This window comes from Pangasianodon hypophthalmus, chromosome 14, assembly GCF_027358585.1.
Source record: "Pangasianodon hypophthalmus isolate fPanHyp1 chromosome 14, fPanHyp1.pri, whole genome shotgun sequence".
NCBI classification, from domain to species: Eukaryota; Metazoa; Chordata; class Actinopteri; order Siluriformes; family Pangasiidae; genus Pangasianodon; species Pangasianodon hypophthalmus.
In genome coordinates this window covers 18,659,076-18,682,579 of record NC_069723.1, presented here as the reverse complement: position 1 = coordinate 18,682,579, position 23,504 = coordinate 18,659,076, and the positions used below count along the sequence as shown (strand labels likewise).

The following is a 23,504-nucleotide window of genomic DNA, read 5'->3' as shown; positions in this document are numbered from 1 at the left end:
AGTGAAGAGGAAATGTGTGGTTTTGCTCCTGCTGTGTTAGCTGGTTTTATACTATATTTAATTTAGTGTGCATGCTTTTTATGTCTGTGCTTCTGTTCTGCATGTTTCAGTAGTGCTTTGAAGAGTGTTTTGAATGTTTTTTTTTTTTTTTTGCATGTTTATAATTTAATTTTAATAATTTTGTAATTTCAATTTTAGTTATATATTTTGTTTTTAGGGTGACTCTTAACATTCTGCAGACTACAGATGAAAAACTCTGGTGCATTTACAGTAATGTTTATTAATGTGCACTGTCCCTGTTAAATAAACCACTAAATAAACCAATAAATAAATAAACTAACTAACTAACTATCTGAAAAGCACAGCACATAACGGGAGTTTTTCCTTGCCACGTCACCTCTGGTTTGCTCATTAGGGATAAATTCACATATTTACAATTTATTTTGGTTTAATTTAATTTGAATCTATTTATTTCTGCCATTTGTCCGCTTTGTGACAACATCCACTGTTAAAAGCACTATACAAGTAAAATTGAATTGAATTGAATTGAACTAATGGCACAAAAAAAAAAAAGCAGTTCTTGAATCAGTTCTTGAAAACCATTCTTGAATCATGTCAGTCAGTTCAAATCAACATACACTATATGGCCAAAGGTATGTACACACTTGATCATCACACCCATATGTGGTTCTTCCCCAACCTGCTGCCACAAAGTAGGAAGCACACGATTGTATAGAGTGTCTTTATATGTTGTAGTATTACAATTTCACTGGAACTAAGAAGCCTGAACCTGTTTCAGCATGACAATGCCCCTGTGCGCAAAGTGAGCTCCAGGAAGACATGGTTTGCCAAGACCGGTGTTGAAGAACCCAAATGGCCTGCACAGAACCCAGACCTCAACCCCACTGAACACCTTTGGGATGATGGTGCCTCACACCTTCTCGCCTGAATTTAGTGCCTGACCTCACTAATGCTCTTGTGGCTGAATGATCACAAATCCCTACAGCCACGCTTTAAATCTAGTGGAAAGCTTTCCCAGAAGAGTTCAACAAGCACATATGAGTGTGATGTCAGGTGTACAAATACTTTTGCCCATATAGTGTAGGTTTTCTCTCAGTGACGTTGTGATGTTTTCTCAGTGCTTCCCAACATGTTCTTGGTGTTTCATTTGCAGTCCGTCATTGGAGAATCCTACACTTAACCCATTTGTTTACTTGACATCTGGTCAAGTCATCAGTTGCTTTACAGGAAGCAAATGTAACAAGTGTATTTAGGAAAATAGTTCACTTTTGGATAAATAAGCAAGAACAACCTCTCCATCCCACACAGATACACTCCTGTTTGTGGCACAACTCCCTGTTGAATTCAATTATAAAAATGGCTCTATGACCAAGCCAGACAAAAAACTCACAACAAGAAACCTTGAGAGGAACCAGACAAATGAACACAGTAAATAAACATTAAATTTCCGACCCTAAAACGGTGAGGTGAAGGAGAGGGTGTTGTCCAAAGGGTTTGAAGCAAACACCAATATGCCAGGTGTATGGATTACAAAAGTAGATCTTTAAAGACATCCTTGGATTAAAATTATCAGTACAGTACAATTATTTTAAATGGTAGAACAGTGCTTTTATATTCTCAAATCTGATTAGTAAGAAGCTGTTGATTAATTTTCTATAACAGTAGCTCTGACAGTAGTGCAGTTGTATCTTTTTGTCTTATTAACTTCAAGAAACAGACAAAAGAGAGACTGATGAGGGAAAGACTGTTTATTTCTGCTATAACGTAAGTGATAAAAATGATCTTATCTCACAGATGTTTAAATAGAACTATAAACAGTTTAAAATGATGATGTATCATTATTTAATAAATGAACGTTGTGAGTGGAAAATTGTTGTCATATAAAAGGAATAAAATACTTCAGAAGAACCTGTTATTGGAAAATAATCAACTTTGGGGTGGTAACAGTAACTCTGCTTCACAACACCCTGCCGGTGATCATTTTTCCTAGAACAGCACAACCCAAAACAATTTATTCCTTACATAAACTACAACATGCTACAGGATTATGTGGTGTGTGTGTGTGTGTGTGTGTGTGTGTGTATGTGTATGCACAATTTCTTTAGCAGATAGATCTCAGGTAGCAACAAGTTTATGCCACACCAGGAGGTTCCACCCAAAATCATACCAAACAAGGATGTTCCACCCAAATTCACACCACACTAGGACGTTCCTTCCAAACTCACACCACAGGACGTTCTACCCAAAATCAGGACACAGGATGTTCTACCAAAAATCACACCACAGGACGTTCTACCCAAAATCAGGACACAGGATGTTCTAACCAAAAATCAGGACACAATGGGATGGTCTAACCAAACTCACACCACAGGATGTTCTGCCCAAAATCAGGACACAATGGGATATTCTACCCAAAATCAGGACACAATGGGATGTTCTATAGGATGTTCTACCCAATATTAGGGCACGATGAGATGTTCTACCAAAAATCACACCACAGGACGTTCTACCCAAAATCAGAACACAATGGGATGTTCTACAGGATGTTTTGCCCAAAATCACACCACAACAGGATGTTTCTTTGACCAGTGAACCTGATACTGCATGAGTCATAATCAATACAGTATTGTTATTTTAGATTGCACTGTTAAATTCTCAAATCTGATTGTCAGAAGGTGTTGATTAATTTTCTATAACAACAGCTCTGATAGTAGAGCAGCTTCAAGACTACTTTTTTTTTTTTTATCGTATTAACTTATTAACTAAGAGAGAGAGAAAACAAAGGTTAGTGAGGGAACAACTGTTTATAGCTGTATGTAATAACAGAAACATCTTGTTTTGCAGATTTTCCACAAAATATAGTAGCTATACATGATTTAAAAGTATGACATATAATTCTAAGAAATAAAAACAATCACTGGAAAATTGCTGTGGTATAAAAGGAATGAAACATTGCCGGACATCGTGTTAATGGAAAATAATCAACTTTGGGGTGGTAACAGTAATACTGCTTGATGTTAGGCCATGTCGTTGATTTTTATTATCTATTTTTATTACCTATTACAGTGTTGCGTGCTGAAATGTCCTGACATATTAGTAAACTGAGGGTCAGTTTCTATCCTCAAGCACACTCTGTCCTGGACAACACAATGCCCTACTGTGACAATATTTGCATATCCTGATAACCAGGGGTCAGTTTTAGGGGGGATCGAGAAAATGCCATTCCCTGGTTAAAAAGGGACGTGGTTCTTCCTTCTCTGTAAAAATGACATCCACCTTTTCCTTAAGATTAATGATTAATGAATTCACTATTATTGATGTATGACACCATTGATACTACATTTAATACTGTGTGCATTTCTGCATTTGTGTTTCATTTCTTTCTTTCTTTCTTTCTTTCTTTCTTTCTTTGACATGAATTTTCTTGTGATTTTCACCCACCTACTCTTTCTATGTGGTTGTAAACATTTATAACTGTTCAATGTTTCTCATGAATGAATTAATTAATTAGGTTCACACAGGCACACACACACATACACACACACACACACACACACACACACACACACACACACACACACACACATGCAAATATGTTTTGCAGCCCAACTCTTGGAAAACAGTTGCATAAGTTAGAATATAAAGGTGCGCAGGACGGCGTGGTTAGCACTGTTGGATTGTACCTCCGGTGTTGGGGGTTCGAGTCCAGCTCTGCCCTGTGTGCATGGAGTTTAAATGTTCTCCCCGTGTTTTGGGGGTTTCCTCCTCCAGTCCAAAGACATGTGTTGCAGGCTGATTGGCATTTCCAAATTGTGTGTGATTATGCCCTGCAATGGGTTGGCACCCAGTCCAGGGTGTCCCCTGCCTTGTGCCCCGAGTCCCCTGCTGTCAGAATAAGCATTCATACATCTCTGAAATCCAAAAACCTCTATTATTGACTTTATTTTCTCTATAGACCCTCTCTGATCATGTGATCCTCAGTCTGGCTCACCTCTGTTTAGCAGAGAGGGTGAAACAGGTAGACAAATATGTCTGCTTTCCTTTTTAATGTGCACTGAGCTGCACAGCTTGAGGGCTGGTGGAAAAATCAAGACAGACTAGTTTTCTTTTCCTCCCTCTAGCTGTTTACACACTAAATTTGACATTTCACACAGAAAACTCTGAACCTGAAGGTATATTTCCAAAACCCCAGTGATAACAATAGGGTTTCCAACCACATGTTTTTATATCAACGTTGCATTTTGATTTTGCATAATAAACCTGAAATGAGACAGCAGAATTGAAAATAAAATAAAATAAAATAAAAGCTTAGGTACGAATTTGGCATAAGGACAAATATGAGCTAAATAGTGATAGAAGCAATTTCATAGAAAAATTGATAGTGGGATTATAAATCAAGTAAAGACAAACAGTACTAAGTGTTTTGAAAGGATGTTCAGGATGAGCAGATTGTGAATGAGTCCTGGGATGAGCACAGGACTGTCTTTATTATTACAGCAGCAGCTCTTAGGTACAAAACTACACAATCCATATCATCTTATACACTGAAGCGAGGGTGAGACTTGGGCATAAACTATTTTTGGTAAGTGCAAATCTTGCAAAGTGGGTGTCCATGTGGAACAATCCACAAGTGCAGGAAGTGAGTCACAAGTGCAGAAACTCCAAGCAGAAGTAGATCATCAGGCAGAAGCATTACTGTGTGCTTGCTATATGAATTATTTCTTCATCTTGTACTGTTGCTATATGTTACAAATGGTTACAAAATAGCTATAGACTATGTTACAAAACACTTCATACTAATTACTGATCAATATACAGTATATTCATATATGTTTATTTGGCAATAGCTTCTATCTACGTTAAACTTTTTGTTTTTCTTGCAGTACTGGGAACTCAATCCACAACCCTCAAGCCTGCACTGGCTGATGTACAGTAGGCTTTGCAATAGATTTAAATTCAATTCGTAATTTGCATTTGCATTTCGATGCAGCTCGATTTTACCTTTCTACAGCTACAAAACACTAACCATGAAACAGCCAAACTATATCTATCTATCTATCTATCTATCTATATATCTATCTATATGAGGTAGAATTATGACTCATGATAATAAGAACACCAACACTAACAAAGCAATCTACAGAACCGTCAGGTCACGTCCAGCTCTGTGTGTTTATGTGTATGTCGAGGTGAGCATCATGAGACATAAACATAAACACACTGAGTGTTTCTGCATCAACAACCACATATTCTCTGTGAAAATCAGTTCTTATTTCTGAAGTCTTATGTGCCTCTGGTGTGTGTATGGCATGCTGAGGCAGTTCAGTCTTAGTAGTGACTCATGTTTATCTGCGTATCTTTCAGTCTGGATGAATATAATTATTCCACTGTCTGGCTTAACACATCACCCAAAACTCTCACACCTAGTAATCACACACTAAACGCCTCACACACTGTGTTCTGCTTCTGAATATGGAAAGAATGAGGATACCACCATTGCTCATCTCTCTCACAAACACACACACACACACACACACACAATAACAAATTTCAGCATGAAATGTCAAAATATTTTATGCTGGCAGTGTCTGTTTTATAAATGGCAAAAAAAAAAAAAAATACTATTAAAAATACAAACGTACTGAAATATTAAAATACACACACTCCCTGCCGTATGTCTCTCCCAGTTACCTCATAATAAAATTGTTTACACAAAGTTCCCATCATCATAAATGTACTCGATCAGCCAAGACATGTTTGGTGTCCATAATTTGTTTCTTTCGTTCTTCCCTAGAGTTAAGACACCAATGTATGACACTAATGTGTAGAACATAACGCACAACAGACTCTAGAGTTTACACAGAATAGTGCGGAAAACAAAACAACCATCCAGTGTGTGTCAGAAATGCCTTGTTGTGGAGAGAGGTCAATTCAAATAATCGCTCTTTACAACCGTGGTGAGCAGAAAAGCATCTCAAAATGCACAACCTTCAGGTGGATGGGCTACAACAGCAGAAGACCACATCTGGTTCCACTCCTGTCAGCCAAGAACAGGAACCTAAAGCTACAGTGGGCACAGGCTCACCGGCACCTGGACAGCTGAGGATGGGAAAAACATTTTTCAGTCACTACCGTAAAACAGCATGAATGTACAGGTGTAGAGGTGTTCCTATTAACGTGGATGATGAGTGTATATGGAAGGTGTATGTAATAAAACTGGTGAATGAGTGAATATGGGTCAATGATGAATAAATCAATAAATCAATAAATAAATAAATATTGCTGTATACTAGACATTATACTAGACATGATGTTTCCTATACATTTTATTGTTTTTTGTTTTTGCAAGAATAATGTGCATTAAATATTATTATTTTTAATGGGAATTTTAATGAACATAAATTTAGTCCATTGAAATTTGATTTTGTATAAAAAAGTTCTTAAAAAAAGTCTTAAAATGTCTTAAGAAGACTTAAAAAGTCTAAAATGGTACACTTTTAGCAATGCTACCTGGAAAATGTGTACAGAAATCAGAATTAGACACCGCCAAGCAATTTCTACATGTGGCTACTTTTTGTCTGTTGTTCTTGGACCATAAAAATAATTTATATTATTAACAATTCAATTGTACATTGGTCAGTTTCTCTATTTCGTATCTTTGCATCAATAAAAGTTATTATTTTATTATTTAAAACTGTTGTTATATCCTCTGACTGCAAACTCTTTTTACCTTTCACCCTTTGTTTCAGTCCTTGGTTTGCATCCACAGCCCATGTTTTTGTGGTGAACCTGGAGAGTAAACAGTAACTGGGCCACAGGGGGAGATTTTTTTTTTTTGCTGATGATCCACATTTTTGCCCAAAACAAACAAACATAAAGGACACATTTATTTGACACTGGTCTAAAAATATCACCTAAAAATAAGCATGAAAATGGCCCTGCTCTGTCACTTCATCTGATCTGACTGCAAACAAAGTAAATAAGGAGATTAAAACATATGTTCATTTATCAGCTGTGCAAATATGGTGCTTCTGAAGCACCTGATACACTCTGTGTGTGTGTATGTGTGTGTGTGTGTGTTTGTGTAGACAGACTCAACTATATATTTATATTGTTCAAATGTTTGTAACCAGCTGTCAATTTTTATTCAACACGTCATCAAATGATTGTTTTCACTTAAAACCTATATATCTAAATTATATTAACCAGACGCTAAGTGTATTATTAGAAAACCAGGAATTTTATTTCAGCTGTTTCACCGAATTTTCCACTAGGGGGCAGTATGAGCGTCTAGCTTTGATTCGCCACAAATAGAAGAAACAGAAGAAGGAGTGGAACCCAGACATGTTGCCAGATTGTGCTGAATGACACTAGACCATGTACGTGCTGGCGGATTCAAAATAAGAGTTTGTCAAAATAATAATAATAATAATAATAATAATAATAATAATAATGAAAAAAAATCAAAAGTGCAAGGTAAGCACTATGTAGGGTTTTTTTTGGTAATCTTTCTCAAAATTTTAAAGCCACCTAATTAAATTCCTGTTATCTCAAAATTTCAACACAACAAACACCCTCCACCTCTCCACCTCTTCTAATATGTTTTTATTCCTTTCTAAACTGAGCAATTGCGAAAATATTGTATTTATATTCCACACTCATGTTTTTAGTTCAACATACTCAATCCTTGTCGTTCTTCCAGTTGGAGTTTATAATTTTCTGAGTGTTTTTTTTTTTTTTTCTTTAAGTGGTGGCTTCTGTTTTTTTGGCATCTGTTCTGTGCTGTTTATTCTGTGGTATCTTTGGTGTGGTTCCTGACCCAAAAAGCTCAGAAATATAATTATCTCCATATATAACCTGTGGTAAGGGATTGCTGCGTCTGGAATGGATTTCTGTCTTCCATTTATGAATTGAATGATCTATTCTGATAGACTTATAATAGTGTAATCATGTTTTAAGAAGCCAGTATCTACTCAGTAATTACTGTGTTTTGACTTCAGGTAACTTCTGAATCTAGTGTTCAGAAGTTATATATTTTGATACACATCTTTATTACAGCCTCACTAAAAACAGACAAAATAAAGCAAAGGTTTAAAGATAAACAAAGTAATAAAAACACATTAAATGTATAAAAAAAAAAATAACAGATCTAATAAAAATATTATAAGGCACATCCTAAGAATTTATTTGAACAAATATCTATCTATCTATCTATCTATCTATCTATCTATTTGTATTTTTTTTAATTAAATAGATTTATTGTGTATTGATAATTTTTATTTGTATTTGTAACCTATTGCTAAATTTATTTATTTATTTACTCATTTGATTAAAATTCAATATGCATTTTTATTATTTTGTTAAATATGGTTAAATTATTTATATAAAATATGGTTATACTGAATGTATATGTTTATGTACTTACTTGCATACTTACATACCTAGTCATTTACTCACTCACATACTTGTGTACTTAAGTACTTACCTACTTTACCTACTTACACACTTAATTACATGCTTACTTACTTCACTTTCTTACCCACTTACCTACTTCCTTATGTACTTACATACTGACTCATTAACTGTTATTTTGGCACTGGGAAACGTGCACGTGAGTGAGAGCGGAGAGTGATATATTACCAATCTGGCAACCCTGAGCTCCAGCTGCTCTTATGGCTTATGTGGTGTTAATTCCGGTTTGATGTTCTCTGCAGTCTGCAGAGCTGAGTGTGTTTATCTGCAGGTAAAGTTGGATTTTTTGAATGTATTTTCCCTGCTGACTGTAATATCACTGTGACTTTTTTTGTGATATTGAGACTGTAAACGTGGACACTGACTCATGCGCGTGCATTTGTGCAAGCAGGCAGCTGTTTATACTGTGCAGATGTGCTCCGTGTTGTGTCTGTGTGTTGTTTAGTGCATCACTGTTTGGGCTGGGCTTTGTATTTTGTGTTTTGTGTGTGTTTGTGTGTGTTTGTGTGTGTATGTGTGTGTCACTATGTGGGTAAAGTATTATGTTGTGTATTACAGTGTTTTGCAGTGTATCAGTGTTTTGATAAAGCTTTGGTAAAGTGTTGTGTATTATGTACAAAAGTGCAAAAGTCAGAGACCACTCTTTTAATATATTTTTTAAATATATATAGCAATAATGAACAATAGTGATGGGAAAGTGTATTTAACAGAAATCACACAAAGGTCTTCAACTTTAAAACAGTCTGAAATCTAAAGTATTCTATTCTCAGTATTGAACTTTAATATTGACCTGTATAGACCACGACTCTGCCTAAAGGAGGCCATCCACCAGTCAGTGATCAGTCATTAGTCATAGAAGCAGGCAAGACGCCACGGGTAACATGCAACATGATGCTACCGCCAGCATGCTTCACTGTGCTGATGTGCAGTGATAGGTTTCTGCCAAGTGCAGCACTTTGTTTGGTTTAGTTTTGCGCTCATCAGACCAGGTTGCTGCTGAGTATCCAACATGCGTGCTGAGTGTTTTCAAACAGGACTTCATATGACTCTGCTGTAATAACCAGTTTTCTGAAGTGTACAGGCTATGCTTGTCCTGTGAACAGCTTCTCCCGTCTGAGCTGTGGATGTCTCCAGCTTCTTCAGGGTTATTCTTGGCCTCTTCATTGCTTGCCTCTAGGCAGAGCTGGGGTTGTGCCATATTTTATTTTATTGTTTGCTATAATTTTAACACACACATACTCTACTATTTTAATCTATGTATATACAAATGATAATACTTGAACCATAGAATGGTTTGAGGAGAGTGTGTGATGATTTAGACATGCACTTTTCATCAGCTGGTGGTTATAAACCTCCCTCATGCTAGCTGCATTAACTTTCTAACTACAGTGCAAAACTGCCTGTTTTAAAACTCTGAAACATGAACAAGTGACTGGCTCTGGAAAGAATGAGCGAAGAGTTTGGATTGAAGCTGTGATTCCTGTGACCATCGTGTCTCTGTTTAAGCATAATGACATGTTTCTAGTGCAGGATGGTGATAATGGCTGGTCGGTTGTTGCGTGTATGTGAGTCAGAGCGAGAGAATGTTCTTCACAGGCCCTCTCTCTGTAGTTGTACACACGGGCTGAAGAAAGTATGGGTGAGTGTTATGTTGCACATTCACCTCCCTGTAGGAAGTTAACCTACTGAGGTAGGTGTGTGTGTGTGTGTGTGTGTGTGTGTGTGTGTGTGTGTGTGTGTAGTCGACTACCCGTGTTCATTGTATATTTAAAGGGCTGAATTTTATGTAATTGATCATTCTTTTGTGTTCAGGTGGCAAAAAGTGGGCGGTGCATGGATGGCTGATGGACCAGTGTCTGGACCAATCACAACACAATGCTGGCACGGAACCGCTTCATCCTGCTGCTGGTGGTTGGTGTGGTGCTAGCTGTGCTAAGCTTCAGCATTCAGTACTGTAAGTATGTGTGGGTGTGTTTGTGGGTGTGTGGGTGTGTGGTTTGTGGTTGTGTCGACCAACATCCTGTCTGACAGTCATTTAGTCTTTATATGCTGTAGACGTTTAGAGCAGTTTCCATGGGTTGGTGGGTGTGTGAGTGTATGTCCAGTGGGAATAATTTCTCTTAGACTGTGTGTTCATTTGACATAAGGGTGGGTGATATGACAAAAATATCATATCATGGTACTCGAAGCCATTTCTGCAATACACAATAAGGATCACAGTGTGTAGACTTGCTAAGAAACTGCCAGCAAAACAGCAATGTTGCATTGTTTTTACTGTACTTTTATTTAATGTCTAAAAAAATCAATTATTTAGCACCATAAGATATTATAAATACATAATATCTTATATAGATATTCATTGCAAAAATGAATATCTATATAAAAATTAGGAACATTTCACAATATTAACAAAATATTAACATCAAATTAACTGCTTCCAATCATAATTTGGGAATACGTCAAGAAATTATATCTTGGTGTTTTAGGGAAAAAAAACATGCAATAAATATTTAAAAAATAGCTTGCTGGCAAAGGTGTAGATAATAAAAATTATTTACAAACCTGCTTTATTTATTATTCAGGTTTATTATCCATATGCTTTACAGTTAGTACTAGCACTGTCTTTGTGTCAATAGAATTATTGATCTATAAGATTTACAGCTTTACCCTACAAGTATGCCTTCCTTTAATAATGCACTCATTTAAAGTTGCATAAGGATCGGAAAGCGAGCAGATAATATGATCCACAAAGCTTTAGCTTTGTGTATTTAAGTGATATATCAGTGATATATCAGTATGTTATCAATAATAGTGATTAAGCCAGAAATACTCTTGAGGGTGTACTGTTATAGGAAAATAATCAGTGAATCGGCCAGATATGAAGTGGAGTTACTGTTACTCCCCCGAAGTGGATTATTCTCCTGTAACAGCACATCCTAGTGTTATGTTCTTTTTATGCTGCAGCAGTTTGCCAACTATTGCCTTTTTTTCACATTTACAGTTAATGATCAACATGTCATGTCTTCAGCTATTTATAGCTGCATTTAATGTTGGGGAACATCTGCAAAACAAGTTAGTGCGTGTTACCACTTATGTTGTTATATCAGCTATAAACACTCATTCCCTTCATCAGCCTCTCCGGTTTTTCTCTCTTGAAGTGAATAAGATGCAGCTTGTCATGCTACAGAGGAAACCAGAAACTGCAATGTTCTCTGTCCTAAAGACCTTTCCTTGGTGGAAAACTGTTACAAAGCATGGACACCTTCTGTAAATCTTATATAAACTATTCCGTACAGAAAGCTTCACCATATCGGTGATTTTTCTTTTTTAAATAACAACACTTAATCTGAATGTTATTAGCCTCAGATTATGTGGAGCGTCTGCCATATAAGTCCCTGTGATTGAATCAATAGAAACAATAACATATTAGAATGAGCACATTAATATAAATTTATCATTCAACAGCGCTGTGGTATAAAACTGTAATAAAACAAAAACTTGTGGTTTCCCCCACGCTCGATGGTATCTGATCGTCAAACCTCTGACTTTCGTTCTTGATTAATGAGAACATTCTTGGTAAATGCTTTTACTTTCCCTGGTTCAAGAATGTCACCTCTAGTGGCACAATATGAATGCCCCTGGCCGTCCCTCTTAATCATGGCCCTGGTTCCAAAAACCCACAAAATAAAACCGGAGTCCGTTTCCATTATTCCTAGCTCGGGTATTCAGGTGAGTTTGATGGCCCACTTTGAACACACTAATTTTTTCAAAGTAAACGCTCCAGACCCCTGAAAGGGACCGGACAGCCAGCCGAGGGAAGTTTAAAACCTTTACTGTCAATGTGTGTATATTTCTTCATTATTTCTTCTTATAGTTGCTTTGGCTTACTAGTTATCATATTGCTACATTTTGTCTACATTTAGAAGTAAGGATGCATTTTGGTGAGTGAAAGATCAGTCAGTCCTTCATTGAGTCAGTTGTGGTTGAAACAAATAGCGATTAGGAAGTGATTAGGCGTAAGCGTGATTAGGCGTAAGAATACTGTGTGCTTGGGTGGTTGTTTACATGTGTGTTAGTTAACTTGATGAGTCCATGTATTCTTTCCCTGACTGAATCTCCAGTATTAAGCCTCCATATGATCTCTAATATCTGTTATAACAGTGAAATGGCAATAAATGATAATAAAAAGTTGTAGCACAAAAGCACATGTAACAGCACAGGTTGTTTGTCCTTGAGCTGTTACAGAAAGATTATGGAGGGCACTATTTTCTGACATTTTCCTGATTGATGGTTTTATTACGTTAGCCTTGAACACATCAGGATACGTCACATTCCCTATATTTGTGGTTTTGTTTATTGGAATTTTCATCCCTTTATCTTATATTTTCTCTCTTGAGTCCCTCTGTTACCTTTGTTCTTGCATCTTTCTCTCTCTCTCTCTCTCTCAGTCACAGTGAGCTCATTACTTATTCATTCTTTACAAACAGGAGCTGAAAGCAGGCTGAATGTAGGACGGAATTTCATTTGAAATTCTGTCGCTCTGTCTTTGAGCTCGCTTATACGTGCCACTACACAGTAATGAGTGGGTAGTGAGCAGGGTTGCCAGATCTGTGCAGCAGCAAGACCAATCAAAACCAGATCACAAATGAGTAATGACCACTTAATGAATTAAGCTAGAACAATTCTAGTAATAATAAATCAATACATGGCAAATCAAATAAGTAAATAAATGAAATATGACAGTAGAATTAACAAATGAACATAATTATCTTGGACATTAAGCTGAGTAAAATAAGCTCAACATCAAAAATACTTTGTGTAGAACACTTGAACATGCACGTTGTTTGGAAAACACCCCATATCCTCATTATATCCCACAAATCCATCTTATGCACTGCAGCTGTGGTAAAATAGCCCACATATGCCACATATGGGCTTTAAGTGTCAGACTTTCAATTTGTATTTTATTACAGAGTAAATAGAACCATAACACCGTGACTTCAATCACTGACATTACCTAAGTTAGCTTAAACCTGGTACCACATTGTCATCCTTGAATATTTTCATATCAGACCATATTAAGTTCAATGTGAGATCACAAACTGAGTTCATATTTAATGTTCCTGTTTTTAGTATTTGTATATTGTGTGTATATATAGCCCTGAGTTGATTGGAATCGGCATTCCTTTCTAACGAGGCAGCCATTTGAAGATCAAATTTTTATGCTGCAGGGTAATATAAGAGCTTACACTCACAAAAAATCAGGGTATAAAAACAAGCTTCAGGGGTTCCTGTAGCTGGAGGGAGTCACCGTTTCTCCATCTCTTTCCTTTCCTCTATACTTACTTGTAGGCAGTGGTAAGGCTACAGGCTACAAAGAGCTCTTTGTCTGGCCCCTGCACTGTGGGACCTGCTATGGGCTCTGTGTGTGTAACGGGATTGGTCAGAGTGTGTAACCAGGTGGGAACAAAGGAAAAGGGCTTGATTCTGAATAGACTTCAGTGAGAAGTGGAAACACACACACATACACACACACACACACAGAAACACATTCAGATGCTTTGCAGATGTTCTCACTAAAACACTCACACACAGAAACGCACTTCCAAAATGCCGGCCTATTTCCAGACACGTCTCGTACTTCTCCTGTTTGTTGGTAAGTTTGAACTGATGTGATGTTAAAGTGATGCGTTAATGTGTGTCTGTGGTTTCAACATCTGCATGAGACAATGTTTAACTGGATAGTTTTGTTGTGTTGGGTTTTTTTGTGTGTTTTTGTCTGGCTTGTTCAGTCTGGAATACTTGCTATGAATTGCATTGATGAGAAACGTGAACTATATTTGCACAACTGTTGAATTCTTTCAGACTCTTGGCTGTTAGCTATTTAGTCTTTCAGTGTAATGCCGTGCTGTTTCTCCGTCCACTCTGACTGTAGGAAACTTTCTTTTGGGAAACAGGAGCCAGGAATTTAAAAATGAAGTCGGCGTATTTCAGTTTTTTTGCGTGTGCTTTGGAGGAAATGGGAGTTAGACAGACGATACAATCAACTCCACAATTATTATTTATAGTATTTTTTTAATGATTTCAAATTTCCACTCAAACAACTGGCAGAACAAAAAAATTGTTCTCTTAAGAATTTGTCTCTCTCTTTTTTAAAATAATAGCATCCCCTCCATGCTATTATTAAATAGCATTTAGAAATAGCATTTCCCTTCCAGAACATACAGCATTGTGCTAAAAGTTTTAGGTATTCTGAAATGATTTATATAAATTTTTTTATATACATATATTTTCTAGCATTCATTTTCCAAAGTATTCATTTTGTTAGAGAAATATTGTATGCTTTAATTTGAAATTTTCTTTCTTTCTTTCTTTCTTGATTATTCTTATAGTAATAAGTAAAGTAGTAAAAATATGTTTGTACAGCACTGTATGTGGCAAAATTATTGATGCCACTAAAGAATATTTAAAAATAAATGCAAACAATAAAAATGCGTAAACACTTAAAATAACAACACAGTCTAGACCTTACTAATTAATAAGGTTTTGCTGCTAGTATAAGGAAATCTGAAATAGTTTATTATATACAGCAATATAAGTAATATTATTCTGTTAGGAATGAGCCTACAGACAATCAGAGAAAGTGGTGCTTCTACATATTTCTCATCAACTATTGAAGGATAAATGTGATCTTCTTAGAAAGTTTGTTTTAAAATATTCTAGCAGTTTTCCTAAGCAAAGTAATACATACGATTATATTCTCAAACGATAAAGCAGCAGGTGAGCAGTCATTTCTGATGGCAGTGTGCCATTTTGAGTAATTCTAACAACAGCAACTCATAACAGATCTATGAAAGATTTTCAGATTTTTATGCAAATTAGCTAAAGCGACAAGTCGCATTGATTGGCTCTATAATCTACAATGAGTCAACTCATGGGTGTTGGCTCGGCTTGAAAGTGAATGGGTGTGGTGGAATGTGTTACGGAGCAAATAAACGATAGGTCATAGGGTTCATTTTGTAAACAAGCAACTTCATTCAACATGCCTATCCAGATTCAGCATCAGTTTAAAATAAGAACACAATGTACAAATGGTCTTGGAAAGAAAGGGTTACAGTCTTAAAAAAAGAAGGCATGAGAGTATAAAGGGTGTGTGAGAAACGAGTGGCATGCTAAAGTGTTCTTCACACAAAGCTGCAATGTTAGCTCAGGACACTGAGACTTCAGTCTGTCTAAGGCTATGTTTTTTGGATGTGTGTGCTGCAGATTTAAATTGACTCTCTCTCTCTCTCTCTCTCTCTCTCTCTCTCTCGCTCTCTTTCTCTGCCCTCTGTTTTTCTCTCTCTACCAGTGCAACTGATATCAACCGATCCTGTGGCAGAAGATGGGACGCTCAGTAAAAACAGGAAGAGGGTAAACCCAGTGGTCCATACAGAGCCACCAGAGCTTGACCCGATCAGTGATGCGTACCGATACTGCAACTTGCCCAATCACACAGAACACACACGTGAGGGTGAGATATACACGCCTCCCACACATACACACACACACACACACACACACACACACACACACGCAAATAAATATATAGAGCATATATGCGAAACTGCAGCTCAGCCCATCATTGTGAGTTCAGACAGGATGATAAGCACACTTGCACACATACTTTGATTATCATGTGTGTGTCTTCTTGTGTGTAGGTCACAGTCCGGCAGACTACAAGCTGCTGTTTGTGCAGGTGATGATTCGCCATGGCGACCGTTACCCACTCTACACCATCCCTCAGACCAAGAGACCAGCCATTGACTGCACACTGTCACCGCACAGGCAAGTTCCTCATAGACAAGATTAGCTGTGCCCACTTTACACCAAAAGGGGAAACTGTCAGACTTGCACATTGTGCCCTCACAGCAAACTTTCACCTCATTAGAAAGTTTCAGATTTCACTCAGTAGAAAGACATTCCCAAAAACCGCCTGGCCTCATCATCATTCTTACACATATGCGCAGATATAAGGCACCATTAATGATGGAAAAGCATCCAGGAGTAGTAACAGGAAAGACCTGGAATAGATGTGTTTCCATGTTTTTTTCAGCCAAAGCTCACTCAGTTATTTTGTCAGTCCAAATATGTGTTTGAAACAATATCTTGTTAGTTTGTTTCTGGTGTATACATAGATAGAAGCCTGTACACCAGCATAATATGACCATAGAGTGCCAACCTCTCTCTCTTCTTTTCCTGTTATCTGCCTCTCGTTTAACATTCTTCCAGTGAATGAGACAGAGAGCACAGACAGATAAAGTGGCTGAAAGGAATCTCAGTGAAGTTCAGTTAAAGATGCAGACATGTGTTATTGACTCAGCAGGCATGATGTCCTGTTGTTAGAGATTTGGGCTGTATTACTTTGTATAGAGAAAGTGCTGCCCGGTGCTTTTTGTGCTGATATGAGATGAAAAAAGTGGCTCATGCTCAGTGTAACCATAACAATAATAATAATAGTTATGCCGCATGTCTAGTCGTACCGGCTAACTAGCTAGTGTACCCAAATAACTAGATTTTTATTATTCTTATTCTTATAATAATAATAATAATAATAATAATAGTAATAGTAATAATAGTAAACTTATAATGACATCTCAGTTTCAGGGTGTCGTAAAGCTCCTAATTTTCACTCATTTTTACACCTGCACTCTATTCTCCACCCTGTTTTTTGTTTCTCTCCTGAGCTTCCACCTGGTTAGTTTAATGATTAAAATCACTTCATGCCTAAGTGAGAAAAAGCTGCTTGCTTGCAGCTGCTTTGTTTAAGCTTACACATCAAATGTTCACTTTGCTTTAGAAGACTTTTCTCTTTGGTCTGTGTAATGTGGTTTAGGTTTGATTATCGTGTGTGTGTGTGTGTGTGTGTGTGTGTTTAATGTGCTGGTGATGTTGACACCTTATAAACATTTTGGACAAGTATGAAATGATAACCGTATTTGCCGTACTATATCTCGAATATAGTCGATCATCCAAAACTAATGTCAGTCAGAATTTTATCACAAACCTGTTTTTCTGGGAGTTTTTAGGGGGCCAAGCACTGAAGGTGCGTGGGCACCCTATTGCTATTCTACCTTTCATTATTATTATCTCTACCCTCTTCTTCTTCTTCTTCTTCTTCTTCTGGCTAGGGTGTCTATTCAACTCTTCTTTATATTGGAATATTTTTCAGCCTCGCTGTAGCACAGTTAGGCCGAACCACAAATAACTTCCTGTTTACTATACTGTATGTAAGCCTACATAGGATGTAAAATAATGGCATTGAAAACAATATGTCGTGCAGTATACATTCAATAAACCAGTATGAGATTCAGCTACAGAAAAAGTGTGACTCCAGTGAATACCTGTTAACTGAAATTAGTGAAATTACTACTTGTATGTAATATCAGGTTTTAGACACATACTTTGCTCTTTAATAAAAATATACCGTAAATGATATCCATTTCTTCAGAGCTGTTTTGTACATCAAGCAACACAAGGGTAGTCAGAAAGTTTAGGAATGTATATGTCAGGTGAATATATATATTCATATGTCAGGTAAATAATGTGAATATGAAATTATTTGAATGTAGATTTTTTTGCCTTTGAATATGTAAACATTACAAAAAAATTGAATAGTATTAAATACCGTTGTATTTGTCTTATGTATTAAGACACTGCAATAATCACTGAGTGTTTCTCTCAGTTTCAAAAGCTGCAGAACTGAAACTAACAAACTGTGACTGGAAGTGTGTGTGTGTGTGTTCGTGTGACAGAGATTAGAGTTCATTCTCTGTAACTGTAATATTCTCTCACCTCCTCCGCACTGCTTTGTTGCACACGTTCTCTTTAATATGAAAGTATTTGTTTCCATGGTTTCAATCTGGTGTCCTGACCAATCACGGTCCTCAGAAGCCAGATGAACTATGAAGAGTTATTAATCTAATCCCATAATATACCCATGCTGGTACAGATTTATTCTAATCTTCATAAATCATAATTTTTAATTTAATTTAATCCTCACAATCTTTGTCTTTTTCAGTGTCTCTCTCTCTAACCCTCTTTTTTGCTTTTGCTCTCTCCATCCCTAACAAGCTTACTTGAAACACCCACACACACTTGAACTTTGTTAATCCAGTGCCAGGAGTTTACATCATGTACAGTATATTGCTTTAATGCCCCCTAGTGGTGAAGACAACCTATTACAGCTTTTTCCCCTCTCATTCCCATTCTCACACTATTTTTTCCTGCTTTTTTTCAGAAAGCCCTCACACCCTCTGCTGGCCTCCTTCATCAGTCACATGGCCCAGGGTGGGCGTGGTCACTGGGATGCATCACTGGGCTCACTGGCCCGAGTACCCAATCACAGCACCTGTGAGCTGGGCGAGCTCACGCAGACAGGTAGCCAATCACAGCACAGCCTACACACACACACACACACACACACACACACACACACACACACACACACACACACAAACATCCTGAGTTACATCTCTAATAACCTATGTCACAGACGTCCATTGTGAATAACTTTTAATTTTTTGGTCCAATGTAAGTCATGTCTATTTTACAAAGAGACCTGAGGTGCAAATGTATGATTTGTGTCCACTTGAATAGTTTGTCAGCAGATGCCAACACACATGTTTTCTCTTCCTGCAGTGGATACTTACACTTGGACACTTGTACAGCACTTGACATTTTTTCTTATATTTGCATTTTTATAGTGGACTGCATACACACTCTTAGGAAAAAAAGGTTTGTCTTTGTGTGTTCTTTGGATAGTTAAGCATTGCTCACTTCCTAAATGGGTTTTATCTGAAACCTTCATTCAAAGGGAAACCAGAGGGATAAACTGAAACATCTTTAAGGATTCAGGATTTAACCTTTATTATATGAGATTATATGAGATTTTCAGTGAAGAATTCCGACAGTACTACAAGATGGTTGACAGACTGTAGGTCACCTTCTTTGTGGTGGTGAAAGATTGTGTGCCACACAAGACAACATCATCATCAACATCTCTTTCCCTCTCTCTCTCTCTCTCTCTCTCTCTCTCTCTCTCTCCTTGTTATCTGACCTTCTCTTCACACTCTCTTGCTTTCTGTTTATCATTTTGTTTACCTCTACTCTGTCTGTATCTTTTTTGTATATATCTCCTCTCTCTATCTCAGGTGTGGTCCAGCATTTAAAAAATGGCGAGCTTCTGCGCCAGGCTTACCTCAAGCACCACAAGCTGCTTCCTCCTGATTGGTCGTCACAGCAGCTGTGGGTGGAGACAACTGCTAAGAGCCGCACCTTGCAGAGCGGCATGGCTCTGCTCTATGGTTTCCTGCCCAATTTTGATTGGTCAAAAGTGATGGTACGGCATCAGAGGAGCACTATGTTCTGTGGCTCATGGTGTGAGTGTCCAGCACGGAATCACTTTCTGGATGAGGAGCAGCGTCGTCAATACCGTCTTCGCGCCTCTAATGCCGAACTTGAGCACACCTATGTCACCATGGCAAAGGCACTGGGTGTGGCCACACGCACAATGCGGGCAGCCAACCCGATAGACGCGCTGCTGTGCCACTTTTGCCACGGCCTGCCATTTCCCTGTGCCAGCCCACATTCATTTCCTGCATCCGAGAAGGGGGCGTGTATAACACTGCAGCATTTTGCTGTGATTCGTCAGCAGCAGAGAGATGATGAGCGGGAGCGGAAGGAGACGGGGCTTTACCGGCGTTTTGCTGTGCTTGCAGCACATCCTTTCCTGAACCAGACAGCGGTACGCATGGAGAAGGCTGCTCGTGGCAACAGCGAGCCCGTCTTCGCACTGGCCTCAGCTCATGACATCACCATGGCGCCAGTGCTAAGTGCCCTGGGCCTGGAGGGGGCAGGGTTTCCACGTTTTGCTGCTCGCTTAGTGTTTGAGCTGTGGAAGAGTCCAGATACAAAGGGGAAGGGAATGCGGGGAGGTGTGGCGAATGCTTACGTGCGTGTGCTCTATAACGGAGAGGACTTGACCTTTGAAACTGCCTTCTGCCGTGACCATGACCGCCACTCCACTCAGCCGCTGTGCCCTCTGGGTAATTTCTTGTCCTTTGTAAAAAGGGACATGTTCAGTATTGTGAACGCCACCAGCTACCATCAAGCCTGCCATCAAAACTTTTAATAGTGAGACAGATGGACAGAGAGTAAGACAGATAGAAAGAGCTGAATTTATGTTTGTTTTTTTTTTTTCATTTGTGTTTTTATTATCTGTTAGTTATTTAGTAGTTTGATTGTGTTTTCTTTTGAATAGCACTAACAGTTAATGCTGTGCTAAAAATGCGGTCTAGAACATTTTAAATTGGTCTCACAAGTTCACTTGTATGTGACGTGATGCACAGTGTCTTGGGGATCCATCTGATTTGCACATTTGTAGAGTTATCGCTGCTGTATACAGTGTCATATCTGCAGCCAAACCACCCTCAACAACTTCAGCAATTTCTCTCAACAAAAGTCTTAAGGCTGTTCACACGAAACGCAATTTTTTTATCGACATTTTAAAATGAACACTTGCATTTCTATAATCTTGGAAAAATAGTTTCCATTTAGCATTGTTTGATTTGTCTGGGGGAGCCAGTAAAGGTTCTAAGATCTGTACAACAGACGGTGCTTTTCAGAAAAGATTTCAAGTAGAATGCATCAGCACATGGAGACTGACGTTGGTGCACTCCAATGGTGTGCCACTTTTTTCCTGACACTGGCATCAAGGTCATAAAAAATGACAGCTGAGCATCTGTCATCTGTTCTGTCAGAGCATAAAGAGTGAAAGTGGCTACATAAACACAGAGCTAAAGGAAAGAGTGCGTTTGTTTAATGGAGCCAGTAATCAAATCTCTGATTAATTCAATAGGAAGTAATAAAATAAGAATCTGAAAGTGAACGCATGGTGAAGTGCTGCTCAGGGGTTGATCAGTTCATGATCATTGTCATTTGTCGTGTTCGTGGACGGTTCAGCACTAGAATTTGCATGTGAACTTGTGCTGTATTCACAGATGTTGATGCCGTTTTAAAAGAATTGGTTAAACCCATGTGTTTGAGTAGAAGAAGTGTGACAAACTCACCATTACTGCAGAGCCTTTTTTTTTCTTTTTTTTTTTTTAGGATGATAGTGAAAATTCCCAATAGGTTAGTTGTAAGGAGTTGTAAAAGAGGTGTGATGCATATTTCACACTTTTGTGATATTTAGTTGTCTCATGTTCATTTTGAGTGGGCCTCTACTACTATCCTGTGATCCACATTCACACAAATGTCCACTCAGTGTGGACATGATCTGTACAGGAACTGTAGACTGTAATATACAGAGAAGGAAAAATATGATGAAAACTATGCAGAAAGGATTTCTGACATTATCACAATACTGTTTTATAATGTTCTCCATCTTTTTTCTTAAACTTTCATGTTCACCCTCGTCTAGTGAACATAATCAAGTGATTCTGGGATTCTCAGAGAAAGAAATGCATTTGAAACCTGGACAGCTTTGTGCTGAATAATAGCAATATTGTGCGTGCAACATATCACCATCTTGTATAGTTTATTATTGGCACATATCTATCAAGGACAGATGGCAATGAATGAAACATTTGCTGCCCAACCTTGTATTTACACACCAAATCAGGTTTGTTCTTCAAGCTAATTTGGATATAATGGCAACCTGCTCAGCATAAACCATGCTATCATGGAAATCTGTATTTATCTTGGGGTCACTTGTACTGCTGCTTAATTTATTTAAATGATACTGACGTTCTCATTCTGTCTTGAAGAAGTGATATGGAAAATGCATCAAGCCTGCTTTCCAGTTTTGCACATTATTTTATTCCTGTTCTATGAATCTGCATATCTGCAGTTAAGCTGCCCACACCGACTTCAAAAATCATCTGAAAGCCACAAAATTTGTCTTAAACAAAATGTCAGAGTGAGCGAAGGTTAAAGCTAGCACAGACGTCAAGCAATAAATTATCCCAAATCTATATTTAGGGTCGGTCAGGATGTTTTTCAGCGATACATTAGATTTAACTGACTTACAGTACATAAAAAAATCATCTTGTATGAATGAAACAATAAGCCCAGGGTTGAAAAATCTTAGAGTGTATTTGTGACAGTGAACTGAGTAAGTACTGGACAGTAGCACTTTGATTTACTGTGCGTCTGCGTTTGAAAGAACACAATGAGGTTTGATATGCAGCCTGTCAGCTTTCATTTAAAAGCATTTTAACAACACTTGCAAATCAAGCACTGATTACCAGCACAGTCCTGAGGACAATCACACTGATTCATATGTAGGAAAGATTTTGATGATAAACGTTTATCCGTTATGTCTGCAGACTAGTTTTTGTACGATGTGCGGTTTTTAAAAGTTTGTAAGTTTGGAGATTTTGGCGCACACAGCCACTTTATTTCCATCTTCATGCAGTGACGAGGATTTTTAGATACACTGAGATTCAAGGTTATACAGTAGATTTGTGTTTAACTTTGTTTAAATAATTGCAAAATTATTTTCATACACTTAACATGGAATAATGTCACATCCGTTTTCTTAAAATGGAGAAAACCAGGAGGATTAAAAGTCTGGTGTAGGGAATGTTGAAGGATTTTGTATTGTGATTGCTATTTTTATTATTAATATTATCGTGTTCTAGCACATTCCTTAATATCAAAGCACATTTTGCAATAAAGTCACATTCCAAATGGATTTTGTGTTTTCCTGTGTTGTGATTTCTTGACAATATATCATATGTATGTATATGTAGAAAGTAATAGGTACACAATCAACACTAACAAAACAGATTACATTAAACGGGGAATATGTAAGGAATAAAAACTTGGGTGCATGCTTTTATAGGAATATAGTCAATGACTAGGTGAAGTGAAGCGGCCCAACGTGAAGTGGAGTTACTGTAACCACCCTGAAGTTGATTAGTTTTCCAAAAACAGTGTGTCCTAAAGTGTTTTATTGCTCAACAACA

At 37.6% G+C, this 23,504-nt stretch overlaps 1 protein-coding gene across 2 annotated transcripts; it reads left to right on the top strand.

The window, feature by feature from the left end:
* The first annotated feature begins 8,641 nt into the window (after nucleotides 1-8,641).
* pxylp1 (2-phosphoxylose phosphatase 1) lies at nucleotides 8,642-23,230 on the top strand. Of its 2 annotated transcripts, XM_026934594.3 has the most exons (6): nucleotides 8,642-8,764; nucleotides 10,306-10,447; nucleotides 15,845-16,006; nucleotides 16,194-16,320; nucleotides 18,773-18,912; nucleotides 19,686-23,230. In XM_026934594.3, the coding sequence occupies exons 2-6, from the start codon at nucleotides 10,369-10,371 to the stop codon at nucleotides 20,663-20,665; spliced, it is 1,488 nt and encodes a 495-aa protein (XP_026790395.2). In that variant the 5' UTR covers nucleotides 8,642-8,764; nucleotides 10,306-10,368; the 3' UTR covers nucleotides 20,666-23,230. The 2 variants fall into 2 exon arrangements, with proteins under 2 accessions (XP_026790395.2, XP_026790397.2); XM_026934596.3 differs by lacking the exons at nucleotides 8,642-8,764; nucleotides 10,306-10,447 and adding an exon at nucleotides 13,884-14,149.
* Nucleotides 23,231-23,504: the final 274 nt, after the last annotated feature.